This window comes from Branchiostoma floridae, chromosome 13 (genome assembly GCF_000003815.2).
Source record: "Branchiostoma floridae strain S238N-H82 chromosome 13, Bfl_VNyyK, whole genome shotgun sequence".
Taxonomy (NCBI): Eukaryota; Metazoa; Chordata; class Leptocardii; order Amphioxiformes; family Branchiostomatidae; genus Branchiostoma; species Branchiostoma floridae.
In genome coordinates this window covers 13,683,685-13,698,153 of record NC_049991.1, presented here as the reverse complement: position 1 = coordinate 13,698,153, position 14,469 = coordinate 13,683,685, and the positions used below count along the sequence as shown (strand labels likewise).

Genomic DNA, 14,469 nt, shown 5'->3' with positions numbered 1-14,469 from the left:
TTCAGCATGCTCATTGTTTGAATACCAAATCCTCACACTGTTTTACAAGGTCACCATTTATAATTAGTGCTGTACTTTATGATATGCAATTCTTTTCAAGATGAAGTCCACCACTTCCGATCTGCGGTGAACATAAGCCAGGTTTACGGCTGGTTCCTGGCCTTCTTGTCGTTTGTCAACATGTTGAAGTTCCTCCGACTGTTGAGGTTCAACCCATTCATCGCCAAGCTGACGGCCATGATCCGAGGGATGGCGGTGGAGTTCTCCTCCTTCATCTTCTACTTTTTCTTTTGGATGTCAGCTTTCGGAGTCTACGCATATCTCATGTTCGGCCTTGCTGTGACAGAGTACAGGTAAGAAAACAATGACATTCTTGTATATTGTGGTTACAAAAAAAAGATTTCTCATTTTTAAAAGAAGTGCGGGGATTGTGGGTGCTTGGAAGTCAAAACACTCATTACAATGACTTGATTTTTTTTTTCCAGCGCCATCAGCAAGTCCTTCTCCACATTGTTCCAGATGTCTCTTGGAAGCTTCAACTTCTACCAGCTACGGGAGGCCGCCCCCATCCTTGGCCCCATCTACTTCTTCGCTTTCATTTGCATAATCTTCCTGATGCTGATGAACATCTACATGGCGATCATCGACAGCGCTCTTCCCGATGTGCGGAACCACGACATGCCTGAAGAGGACCGGTACTTCATCCAGGGGTTGTGGGAACGCTTCACGGCATTCTTCGGCTTCTGGAAAGCACCAGTCACAGGTAGTGCAGTCTTGTTTCACAGATAGTACACAACCAAATAGTAATTTTTTAGGTCTTGATTTTGTTACAGACTGGTTACTGAAATACTTGCTTGATAACTGTATCATCCCTTTAAACTCTTTCTATAAAGTTACTAGTAAATTTCTATCATTTTTATCGTCCCTGGGATCCTTTGTTTCCTCTTGCCAGCTGGTTTTCACTTTTTATTTTGCACACTGTCGTTAGGTCGAATTGTTTGTTTATTGTTCATCATCATTATTTGTTTGCTACATTTGAATAAACAGATCTAAAACATTTACATTGACACAGATCACGACATCATGGAGACGCTTAACAACAGCTTGGTCGAGGTGGAGATTAAAGTGGAGAAACTGTGGCTGAAGAGACAGTCGCTCTTTAACCTCAAGTAAGTACAGAATCTTACAAGAAAAGCTACTTGAGCATGATGTCCTCAATAATGCATGGAGTGCTTTTTATGGCACGAAAATTACCTTCAACAAGTAGGTTATATTTTTGTACCCTTTGGACGTGTGTTTTGTGCGTGTATGTGTGTGTTTGCATAGTCACTCAACTCAAAAGGTTCTTAAGAACTCTAGAACTTCTATGTCTCTGTACCAAGAAGCCACGAGTTCGAATCTCCGCTGTGTCGCTGTGTCACCTGACAAGGGTTACAGTCCTTAGGACGGCGGTTAAGTACCCTGGGAAAACCAAACTGCTAACATCCGCCCGCCCGACGATCCAGCTGGCCTCAACTATCGCTTGCCATTCACGGAATTACGTGGGGCCTCCCAGGGTACCGTTAAGCCGCGGTTCACTCTTCATTTTGCTTATCGAAAAAAGCAAGAAGCTAACACTTTTGTTTTTACAGGGAGAAGGACGCGGACCTCCCGACAGAGCCCGAGTTTGTGCCGACTGTCAGAGACGTTCCCGATCCTGCAGCAGTGAAACTTCATGCTCGCCACCGCACCATCAAGGTCCTCCCTGCCTCCCCGAACGTCTGCACAGACGACGGTAGTCAAGCGATCCACACTGAGGACAAGGTGCCAGTGGTGGCGGCATGCAGCCACCCGTCAAAAGAGGAGGACACCCAGGAAAGTCATCTAGCCAAACAAGCCGGAAAAATAAAGTTCATCCGATCCAAGGAGAAGAAAAGTGACAAGACGTCAACCAAAGGAGCATGTTCTGCTCTGCACGATCGTGTTGATCATTCTGAGGAGCCTAAGGTGGAATGGCCAGGTGTCAAGCTAAGCGCTCGTGACCGAGTGGTTCTGGCATTTGGCGAGATGCTGACAGATGACCATATCCAGGCTGCCCAGATGCTGCTCCGCCGACAGTATCCGGCACTGCAAGGGATAGAGGCGCCTGCGGTTGGTCACTGTGAGGACGGATTTGCCAAGATGACAGGAAAGGGGCTACAAATCCACCACAATAGCAGTCAGCACTGGGTTCTCTCGTGTTGTGCAGACGGACAGGTTCGCCTGTATGACAGCCTCGGCGTTGCCATGACTCCATCTCTGCAGATCCAGCTTTACCAGTCGTACGCCGCGTTTGCTGACCAAACGAGAAACGTCCTGACCGTCATCTTACCGGACGTACAGCGTCAGGAGAACATCTTTGATTGTGGGCTGTTCGCCATCGCCTGGGCAGTGGACATCGCAGATAGGCAAGACGTGAGCAGGGTTGTGTATGACGTCAGGAAGATGAGGAGCCATTTGGAGACGTGCTTCAAACTCGGGAAACTCACACCGTTTCCACGTCTGATCAGCTACAGGAAGGTCGGTCCAACCAAGGCACAGCAAATCTCGCTGATCTGCCACTGTGACCAGGGGGAGCGTCTGGGAAGGATGCAGACATGCGAGGCATGTCGGAGGATCTTTCACGTCAACTGTCTGCCTGTCAGCCCTTCCAGGAATGACACGTGGACATGTGTCAACTGCGCTGTGTAAGAAAACATTGTACTGCTGTGTAAAACTACTGTGCTGATTGACATTTGAAGACAAAGATTAAAAGAACTATTTGTTCTCCTGAGGGAAGGAAAGCTCAGTGAGCTCTCAAGGAGCACTCAAATGTGGCGTGGTCATCTCTGGAGTCATGGCATAACGTTGAATTGATCATTTCATTTTTGCGTGTGTTTATGTGTGTAATCTAACTTATCAATTTTGTCAAAAATCTAAGATGTGTCTTTCTTATCGGTAAATATTTTGGTTTTCAAAAGTCTTTGTAAAGTACATTTACCTATCTTATAGATGCTAAATGTCAACATTTTTATTGTGTGTGTTGTCCTTGAAATATTTTAAGATAGCAACATCTTTCAGGACTTGGTGTGTTAAATCACCAAGTTGGATTTTTCACTGCCTAAAATAGATGATGGTGACCGGATGATGATGATGAAAGTTAAGTAACAATTATGCATAACAAAGAAACTAAATAGCTGCGCAATGATGTCATTTTGTCACTTGATGAGATTTTAGTCAGACAGACACAAACTACTGCTTGTAAATATTGCGTGTGCTTAATTAGAAGTCAAGTATGAAAACAGCCGTTTGTTCCTATGATGAACGGAAAAATCAATGAGGTTTCCATGAGCACTCAAGGATGAAAAAATTGGTCTGGTCATCTCAGGAGTCATGGCAAAATGTTGAACTGATCGTTCCACCATGACTGTTTGATATGTTTTAATTTGATGTGAGATATTAGTGATTTAGTCCAGGATATATATATATCATGATGTCTCCTCTTTCGTCATCAGTAAATGTACTACTTTGATAATACTTTGTACATAGTATATTTGTATATTTACCATGTGTAGATTTTATGATGTTTAATGAATACTGTTGAATAATGTTACCATGTATATGCGTTACGTATTTGAAACATGCCCAACTAGCAACCTGCAGATGTACTACATAACCATGTCATATTTTGACTGCCTAAAAGGTCGATTGTTAGGTTTGATCTTAACAAAGAAAGCTTAAGATTAATTAATATATATCACTTGTGTCACTTGAAAGGATTTTGGTCGTCTAAAAAACTTTCTTCGGTAATAGAAGAACACCCTTTTCCCGGTCCATATAGAGCACAGGAGGCATCCAAGCCTGCCCACCACGGTGATGTAACAGTACCGATGAAGACTACACAATTACTGCTTGTAAATATTGCTTGTGCTTAATTAAAATTGCATAAAAGCTTGTACAGTAAGAGTAGAAGTATTTTAAAAAATCAGCAAGAAATTAACAAATGTATAGCAACATCGAATAACAGACCAAGCGTTTTTGAAAGTCTGAAAGAAAAACGTTTCCGTTCAAAGTCTCATCAGTTCATGCTACACTTCGAAATAACTTTCTAGAAAAAAGGCAGTTTTTTTCATTATAAGTACCATGACAGTAAATATGTTGTTTTGACATTATATTTACATGTATATCAAAATAAATTTGCGTAATTACGCGTAAAATGTTTTAGGTAAAGAACGAAAAAGTTTGGACATTTGAAGACTTTTATAGTGACTTTGATTTTTTCTTGCCTTGTAAAAGTAAGCTATCTGTACGGCATGTTGATGTGAATAAAGGTTGATTGATTTGCTGATACAGCATGCGTCTTTCTTGAATGTAATAGACGATACAATATAGTATATTTAAGTACAACTACCTGTACCTCCCCGGCCCCATGCACCAATTGACTGTTTCAGGTGAATAGTCAAACCTTTTTTTTTCAGAAATGGATAGAAATTTATTTGTTGTGTAAGGTATCCAAATATCTTCATTTCAAGCCAGAGGAACTGAATTTCCAGTAACCACCTTCAATTTAATCAAGTAAGTTTTGCAAATACAGCTGAACAAGTTCAACAGGTGTTCTTTGCAGATAAATACACAGACAAAACAATAGAAAACATACCTTCGCCAAACATTCAATGTTCGTTTATGGAGAATGACTTTATCAATGACTTAAAGGTTTTATAGCTTCTCAAGTTATGTTATCCGCACACACACACACTCACACACTGAGCCCGCTGCAGTACCGACGAAAGATACCGGGCTAACCATTTTCAAACTCAACCTTTGTTTCTGTGACCGCTACTCAATACCAAGTATCATGAAGATCCATCAATCAGTTCTCCAGTTATACTGTTGACCTACATAAAGACTCACCTAACACTATGGCTTAAGCCTTAACCAAAAGTTTAATCTTCTTGGCGAAGGTAATGAAAAGGCCACAAACCACCAAGCTTCCACTTTTCCCTGCCACATACATGTAAGCATCACCAATATAAGGCCCGGAAAAACACCCCTTGACATCAAAATGGAGAAACCCCTTTCCCATAGTGCACAAACAAACAACATGGAACTTGCAAAGTGAGAACTAATAAACAATGTGTTAGCAACAATAACATCTATGTTTTGATGACACAAATATGTCATGAACAACACAAATCTGCACCACAGATGTATCTAAACACTGAGCACTGACTGTCCAGAAAAGAGGTCAATTGAAGGATTTACACATTCTTCTAATTATCATGTAAATTAAGCCCTGATTTGCATACAATACATTTCAGGATTTTAATCATTACCTAAGGTATGTACTTACCAAAAATAATGCAAATCCACCAACCACTGCTTGATTTACTCTCTTTCAAAGATAACAACAAAATCGCCCACTGCAGTTCAAAACAAGCCGCCAGGGGGCCCAAACTTACACGATTTACTCCCTACCCAAAGACGTATCCACTAGCCAAAAATCCTCAACCTGCCACTTCAGGATAACTTTAACGCCAACTTCGACGCTCCGCTGCAGTACCGCAACTTGTCGCCAGGATGCCCATTATCGAACTTGACCGTCGTTTTCCAAACCCCTAAATAATTACCAAATATAATGCAAAACGATCCACAGCGTCAAAAGTTATCTTGTACGCAAATACACACACACACACACTCACCCCGCTGCACTCACGACAGAAAGCGCCAACAGTACCATTTTCGTACAAAACCTTGCTATACGCAACCGCAACTCAAATACCAAATATCGCGTCATTCCATCCTCAGCTACCAAAGTTATTTGAGATTGACCTATATACTGGGACACAAAAAAATTTTCTAACCACAACATGACCTTCTTGGCGAAGGTAATAAATGGGCGAAAACAATCTATTACATTTGGCTCCAGTCACTTTCAGTTTTCAATTTCATCCAAAGACCTTTATGCCAAAATTTCACCTTGTAAAGTGCAACAACAAAATGGCAACAAAATAAGATTGAAACAAACTGGCCTCAAATTTTGTCACCCCTTTGTTGGTATTCGAATATTTCGACATATCTGCCTATAATGTTACTTGGTTCGGTCCCGACAGGTGTAACAACCACTGATTAGCCATCAGTTGTGGACCTGGTACTCCTCACAACACGTCTACATGTGGAAATGCTCCCAAAGATCCATCGTCAAAGCTTCAGCTCTTTTGTCTTTGTTGCAAGTTATAACGTTGTAATAGGATAACATTGCAACATGTCCGGACGGGGAAAAGGTGGCAAAATCCGATCGAAAGCCAGGACTAGGTCTGCGAGAGCCGGTCCACAGCTTCCGGTGGGGTGTGTCCACCGCTTCCTGCGGAATGGCAACTACGCCGAGCGGATTGGAGCGGGCGCCCCAGTGTACCTGGCGGCCGTGCTGGAGTACCTCGCCGCCGATGTGCTAGAGATGGCCGGTAACGCTGCCCGCGACAACAAAAAGAATCATCCCGTCACCTACAACTAGATGGCCAGTTAACTGGCCATCTGCAACGCAAAACGACGAGGAACTGAACAAGCTGCTGTCTGGAGTGACCATCGCCCTGGGCGGAGTGGTGCCCAGCATCGAGCCTCAGCTGCTGCCCAAGAAGACGTCGGGGAAAAGTTGAGCCCGTCACGTCAGGAATACTAAAACCGTGAGGATTATCTGTCAATTCATGCATTGATCAAGCAAAGTTACACGGGTACATGCTGCCCATGTAACGGATCTGGTGCTTTGTTGGCGAGACATGAGTTTTTGAAGTTTAAGCCCCTCTTAGGGTTAGTGAAAAGTTTCTTGAAAAAGGCCAACCCTGGTACCATTTGAAAGGTCTCTTAGTAGGAAGTTGTTTGCTGAAAACCGCGTTCAGAACTGGCGCTTTGCTTTCACTAACCTAATTATCTCAATGAAAATGGAGATATCGTTTTGGGTTTGTCCGTGTGTGTGTCTGTGTCTCCGTTTGTGTTTCCGGATTTCTGTAGTCAGCATGGCTCAATAACCTGTTGATGGATTATGATGATATTTGGTATGTAGATATATATGTTGGAAAACGAAGGTCTGGCTCAATTTGGGCCTCCTAGTATGTGATCTTCGTACTGCATCAGAACTTCCATTTTTTAAAAATCTTTTGACTTGGACATGCTATGGTCTTGATGTTTTGGTGACAGCTTGTGATGTAAAAAAAGAGACGACGTATGTATGGGCCCCTCAGCAGTTTTCTCTGGAACTGCAAGGGCGTCTTTTGTCAGAATCTTCCAAGGAGCATAAGGTATCGGACCGGAGTTTTTTTACGATCTCGGAGTTTGACGGACACCCTCAGGCCGAAGGACTAAAGTTCCGCTAAGAAACGTAGGACCCGAAACTTAATGCGGTGGAAAGCCGTTTCCTGCTTCTTTCTGATAAACTTATTGGTATCGTCTGCTGCCTCTTCATTTTGGGTAGAATATGTAGTGAAATTTTAATTTTGGACCCGAATCATTTTTAACATTCTTTCATCGAAGCTGCTTAGAAAAAACGAACTTTCCCAGGATAACGGCATATTTGGCAGGGAAGATAAACTCTTCATGTTTGTGAAAAATGGAAATAGAAAATTCCATGTGATAACATTTTCGCAATCTCCGATGACGCAAATTCATCAAAAGCGCATGAAAAACGCTGCCATTTGGGTCATCAGGCATCACAGTTGCATCGCACGAAGACAAGACACGAGGCGTGGGCAGTGCCCAGACCCACGTGACTTAGGCTCCGAATACGAGGTCTTCGTTCTCGTGTTGACGTGTACTTTATTTTACTGCAAGCATGGAGACGCACGGGTTCGTCTTATTCATACTCTCCATACTGTGCTCCACCGAGGCGAAACTGCAAAGAAAGGTAACGTGTGCCATTACGCCATTCTTTCGTCTGTTCGATTATTCTTAAACAGTGCTAGAAAAAAACAGGCAAGGGGTGAATTGGCGAAAGGGCCGTAAAGCAAACAGGCCAGTTACAAAGTTCTAAAAGGGTAAGTCTCGATTGAAATCCGCCCGTGTAGGGATATGAGCTACTTTTAAGTATATTAAGTATACAGTTGTCCATCGAGGTCAGGCAAACCGTGCACCGTGTCTAGAACTTGCCTTATCACCCACGGTATTCTTTTTGAACTCGAACAATTTCAGCGCTATATTGTAAATAGGAGCATAAAAGCTACAACTTATTTGCTGAAAACGCTCTGTTTTGTGTTCCCGTGTGGGTGTGCTATTCTTGTTCTACTTGGGCTTTTTATTACTTCATGACACATATAAATAACCGAGTTAATTTAGAATAAAAAGTATGCCCGTGATGTACCATATTGCTAGACAGTCTGTATTGATATGCTTCACTTCGGTTCAGTGTGAAATACAATGAGGATATCTTAAGAGTATATATTGGCACAATGATACGAGCGTTTGAGCTTTTCTAAGCCTACACGTTTGTTTTAGTGAAATATGATTTTGGGTAGCGGAATTTTTACAATTTTCTACGTGCTTGAAAGCCCGGGGGCTTGTGACTTGTTTTCTCCAGTCATTATCGGTCAAACTATCCCCATATCCTGTCTATATTTACCTATTGGTGTGTCTATCGCCATTCTAACTGTGATGTTACCGGTGCATGTGTTTATGTTCTCACGGTGTACACGTGGGCGGGGCCCGTACAGTAGTAGTCAGTACCGCGTTGCCCCTGTGACATTACTCAGTACGTGGGATAGCGGAAAGACATATCCGTCTTGGTTTGCCAACAGGTCAATCATGTAAAGATAACGAGCTGCAACTTGCGGCCGTCAACTTGTTATGTTAGTAGCTAAGGCTCCATTTCTACTCTCCAAGCAGATGTTAGGCTCCGACTGTTTTTTAAAACCGTTTTAGTCGTTTTTATCGGTTTTTCTATTTTGTATTGTATCTTGTATGGTCTAAACAATATCACAATGCAATATTACAATACTTTACAAAATAGAAAGCCCGATAAAACGACTAAAAAAAGGTTTAAAAACAGCCGGAGTCTAACCTCTGCTTGGTGAGTATCCCTTTCCACTTGACAGCAATCGATCAGCTATCATACAGCGACCAAACTTGAATCTGTGACCCTTGATTCCATAAGTTTGATATGATGTAAGATGTATGGTTCTAATGACGTCAAAACACACAAAGTAAAATGGTGCGTTCTTCATTTAATTTTGTGGAATTCGTTGAGCAATCTGTAGCGCATTTCATATACATGTCCCTAGTTCGCTTTCTACATGCGTAGAAATCCAGATTGCATAAGAACATTCAAAACTTTGTCTTCACATCCTCAGGAGCCTGGGTCAGTTGCCAAACGCCAATTTCAAGTGGGAGATTTGGACAATATTTTAGGGCAACAAGGTAGGTGTTCTGTGTTACGTTTCCTTGCCGCCTGGCGGCGCTAATTGTATGTATGAAAGAATCAATGACTGACACTTTATTAATCGACAATGGTACATTGTAAAATATATGACGACAACATTAACTAGTCAACAATGCTACAAGGCTACTGTATCCTACATAAAGAGATACAAACATTATCAGTTACAGTATATAAGTTACGTTACCGTCATGTATGAAAAATATTTAATTACCAAGTTGCTAGCATCTTTAATGAAAGGTTACAATTACTTTCCTCTCATAGCTTCCTTCTCTACTGTAATACCCTACGGTGTCGTCTTTTGTTGTGTTCTATAAGCCGCCTTAGCAGTATCTACAAATCTGGCAGTTTGGGTTTTTTAAAACTTTTTATGGCAAAATAATTCCGTATTGCCCTCAGCATCTGAGCTGGCTCGAGTGCATGCAATAAAACTCTATGCCATCAGAAAAAAAGCCCGACTCGTATGTAGAGCCTGCTTAAGAGCTTGTGTTCTCTCCTGCCAGGCCTTTGTACCCCGCCTACCGTGCTGGTGCATGGCACGGTAACCCTGAACGGTGGCCTGGCGGTGAGCGACACGGTCAGCATAGCCTGTCTCTCCGGCTACCGGCTGGACGGAGTGGACCAGATCACGTGTCTGGGCGGGACGGACAACGGCGGATGGAGCGATCCCATGCCGACATGCGTCCGTGAGTTTAGGAAAAACACTAGAGCACTAGAATAGAATTTAACGTCTCTTTTCTTTTGCCGACACCTACCTACACACCAAATATGATAATATCTGTAGCTTATTGAGTTAGGAATGTCTAAAATATGAGTGCGCAAACTCAGGCAGACAGATACACGCACACACACAAACGCACACGCATGCACACACCGACTGTCACACACACACGCATTGACACATACATACAGACGTACGCGCGCGCACACACACACGCACATGCTCCCTTGTGGATGAAGTAATGATTCCGACTGTACGTTCGTCGCCATCTTGGATCCATCCGACCCACCAACATGGCGGTATCTATCTGTGTTTACAAGCTCTGAAGTCACGTAGAAACGATTATCGGTCATCAGTCATGATTGATATTGGTGTGTTGAATTTGTATTTGTCCATATTGCCATCATTGAAAATGCGTTTTCTTACCTATACTCTGATTTTCCAGAGGAGTGCAGCGGCCTCTACACCGCCCCACGTGGTAAGCTGTACTCCCCGGGACATCCGGGGAACTATCCCAATGACGTCACGTGTACGTACACGCTGTCCGCGCCGCAGGGAACGGGGATCCTCATCCGAGTGGTCAGTTTCAGCACGGAGGACAGCTATGACGTCCTCAGGGTAAGCCGATAGAAACCAAAGGTTCTACTGTAGTACCATAAAACGCCACTAGGCGACCCACAATCGATCTTTTGATAATCTTGCTGACATCTATCCACATACCATTTTATCATTTATCTATTGTAACAGAAAATATACATTTCATCTGCTAGCGTGTTTCAAACATTCGGGGGGGGGGGAGGGATCCCGACATAACATGACTTGATGATAAAAGCTCAACTAGAATGCCAAATGGCACACACATACATGTAGACCTTACGAATGTCGCTGTACTTTTGTCGTGTCAATAAAGATTATTATTACATCAATCCACAGCTTCTAGAGATTTGCTGTAGTCAAAGTCGAGAACAAGTTAGCTGATTAATCTGTAGAAAGTACAATTAAATACACAGGTGTATAATGGGGCCGACACGTCTTCTGGCGCGGTGCGCTCCTACTCGGGCGGCGCAGGTGATGACAATGCCCGGCAGTACTACAGCATCTCCACACAACTCTTCCTAAGGTTCACTTCAGATTCGTCTAGAAACGACGCAGGTTTCATCGTAGACTACGAACGTAAGTCAACAAAGCAGCATTCACACTCGTCTGATTGGCTTGCTACGGAGGACCATAGCTACAATATAAATTTTTGAATTGCATCCGTAGACGAGGGAACGATTTCAGCAGGCGAGAGGAGTTGTAGTTGTGGTCCTTCGTAGCCAGATAGTGATGCACACAATAGCGTTGTTTTCATGCTGTATAATGGTCAAACGTAATTCTCAGCCTACTTTTTAATTGACCTCACCTCAAGATCAGAGGTGGAACATTTTGAAACTGTTTATTTCTAAATTACATCAAAATATGATGATGATTTCTAATCTGTGACCACGTGTAGACTATGACCTGAGTACGCGTGAGTGTGATGACCCCGGGACGCTGGCGCACGGGACACAGGTTGTGACGGGCATGCTCGAGGGTGACTTCATCTTCTACACCTGCGACCCGGGCTACGTGCTGCAGGGACCGCAGGCCATCATGTGTCTACCCGGGGATAACAGGGTGTGGAGCGACTCTCCGCCAACCTGTGCCGGTGAGACACCTTTCTAAAAATGTTTAGTAGTAAATTAGAGTAGACAATATTAGTATCTGTTTTAGATATCTGCAAGTAAAGCCAAGATGGGACGCCCGGCACACCTTATCATATTTAACAACATGGTATCTTTCTGTTACTCTCATGAGATTGAATGGTTGTCCTATTTTTTTTGTTTTTTGCAGCGGAATGTGGTGGTCACTTTTCCGACCCATCCGGTACTCTCCTGTCTCCAAACTACCCCAATGACTACCCCCATAACCAGAACTGTTACTACACCATCGCAGCAGATCCAGGTAACTATCTGGAACTGACTGTCAGGGCCTTCCGAACTGAGAGTACACATGACGTTCTACAGGTGGGTGACGAATACATTGTCTGGCTATTTTCAGTCCGTGTGTCTTGGTGTGTGTCCCGCAGCTATTGTATTTGTAGTATGCCATACGGTGAGACGGAAGATGCTGTAACCAGAGCCTATCAGAATGCAAAAGTTTGCAAAATTGGAATTGGCTCGGATCCAAAGGTGTATAGACAGGAAACCGCTAACCATAGCAGGCTCTCTTTTTTTTTGTCTTGTTGGTTCATACTTAAACTGACAATTTCTTTTTGCATTGGGTGCTTTTGCCCGTCCAGAGAGCCTGTTATGGAGGAAACTGTATACACATAATTGGCCAAAATTCACAATCATGAAGAAAATTCGCAAAAATTCTACACAAGTTTTTCACGAATGTTTGTCGTTTGAGATCCTTGCTTTATTGTTTGTGCATGTAGTAGTTAACGATTTTTTGTTTCGTCCCTCAAAGATTCGGGACGGAGGAGACAGTAGTGCGACGCTGATTGGCTCGTACAGTGGCACCAGCCTTTCAGTTGGCGACATCCTCAAAACCACGTCTTACGAGATGTGGCTGTGGTTCAAGACAGACTCCACCACTCACTACAGCGGGTTCCAGATAGACTATCAAGGTAGAGATAGCTCTCTGTAAGGTCCCTGTCACATTGTCGGTGATCTTAAGGCGTACTGCGCGATCGCTGGAAGTTTGACCAATTTTAAGATCGACAGACGGTCGCGCGTGATATTCACATGAAAACCGTCCCTGTCACATTGAGCGAGGCTCGGGGATCGCCAAAGAATACATTTATGATAATGAGCTTTCCATGACATGGCGCCACCTCTTGCACGTGGACGAGGTAAGCCACAAAGTTCCTCACAAAAAAGCCTATAGTTCAATAAATTTTGATGTTTATTAGTGGGAATCTTTTTTTAAAAACAATGAATGTGCCGCACGGGCAGAATAGAAGTGATCACATGATCCAGTCTAGCTTAATACGCAATGCTTGGTGTAGCTCATCGGCAAGTTTTGAAATCTCCTAGAAACAAACAGGTCAAAAACGGATATTCCCTATAGTGAATGCTTCCTGTAGATACTATAGTTTGTAGGAAACCATTAGTCTATACATTAACTTTGTATATTGCCCCAGCACGAGACATTGCGACGCTTCAGTGTGACGACCCTGGCACTCCCAGCTACTCCAGCAGAGTTGTGACAGGCTTGTCTGCAGGCGACACCATCACCTACACGTGTAACCCTGGTTACACCATGCACGGCAGCGCCACTATCACCTGTCTCACCGGCAACAGAAGGGTGTGGGACGCAGCGCCACCTAGCTGCCACGGTGAGCAGATTTTCGACCTCGGTCACTTGTGAATATCCTCACTCCCAGCACCCCCATCATAGGTACTATCAATCTCCAGACTGGGAAGGATTTGTAAAACGCCACTCGGCAGAAGGGTGTCCCAGGGTGTGTACTGGACTCTGCATTCTCTGAATTTCGTGACACAACTTGTTTGTTGTTACATTCTACACAGTTATCTTTTCGACTTTGAGCAGCGCAGGCTAAGAGAAAGGGGGGTGGTCAGCGTCCATTGTAGTACAATAGTGATAGGAATAGCTTATTTCTTACACTTAACGAAACAGGAAACTAATGTTTGTCATGTTTTAAAACTCAGCGGAGTGCGGCGGCAACTGGCAGGATCCGTCAGGTACGATGCTGTCTCCAAACTACCCCAACCACTACCCCCATAACCAGGACTGTTACTACACCGTGACGGTGTCTCCTGGCAACTACCTAGAACTGACGGTCAAGGCCTTCCAGACCGAGAGTACACATGACGTGCTACAGGTGGGTGACGTATAACGTGATTAAAGCACGCTCTAGCAGCTCTTCCGCTAGTCGTGAGCCCAAATGCTCGATGGCCAACACCCTACATCATGAGAATAGAGAACATCTTAATCCTAGTTCTTTGAAAGGAATGGTTTTCTCCATTTAGAGACTATTGACTACATGCTCTAGGGGAAGAGGCTCAATCAGCTCCTAGCAGCGTGTAGCGTATGGTATGTCGTGTTGCCAGACATTATAAAGACGATATGATAAAGACTATAAAGACTATATAATTTCTGAACAGATACGAGACGGAGGGGATAGCAGTGCAACTGTGATTGGTTCGTACAGCGGCACCAGCCTTTCGGGCAATGACGTCATCAAGACCACCTCTTACGAGCTGTACATGTGGTTCAAGTCAGACAGCACATCTGCGTTCAATGGATTCAAGATCGAATATCGAGGTTAGAATCACTCATGAATGTC

The 14,469-nt window shown here is 43.6% G+C and overlaps 2 protein-coding genes and 1 pseudogene across 2 annotated transcripts; all 3 read left to right on the top strand.

Moving 5' to 3' along the window:
* Positions 1 to 109: 109 nt before the first annotated feature.
* LOC118428680 lies at positions 110 to 3,648 on the top strand. Its single transcript, XM_035838795.1, has 4 exons — positions 110 to 353; positions 486 to 763; positions 1,073 to 1,169; positions 1,632 to 3,648. Exons 1-4 carry the CDS (start codon positions 181 to 183, stop codon positions 2,707 to 2,709), a joined length of 1,626 nt encoding a protein of 541 aa, XP_035694688.1. The 5' UTR covers positions 110 to 180; the 3' UTR covers positions 2,710 to 3,648.
* Positions 3,649 to 6,259: 2,611 nt separating this feature from the next.
* On the top strand, positions 6,260 to 6,650 carry LOC118428419 (annotated as a pseudogene).
* Positions 6,651 to 7,712: 1,062 nt separating this feature from the next.
* Positions 7,713 to 14,452, top strand: LOC118428524 (CUB and sushi domain-containing protein 3-like). Its single transcript, XM_035838614.1, has 11 exons — positions 7,713 to 7,891; positions 9,330 to 9,396; positions 9,919 to 10,101; positions 10,582 to 10,754; positions 11,147 to 11,309; positions 11,629 to 11,823; positions 12,009 to 12,181; positions 12,627 to 12,786; positions 13,303 to 13,497; positions 13,832 to 14,004; positions 14,288 to 14,452. Exons 1-11 carry the CDS (start codon positions 7,820 to 7,822, stop codon positions 14,450 to 14,452), a joined length of 1,719 nt encoding a protein of 572 aa, XP_035694507.1. The 5' UTR covers positions 7,713 to 7,819.
* The last annotated feature ends 17 nt before the right edge of the window (positions 14,453 to 14,469 follow it).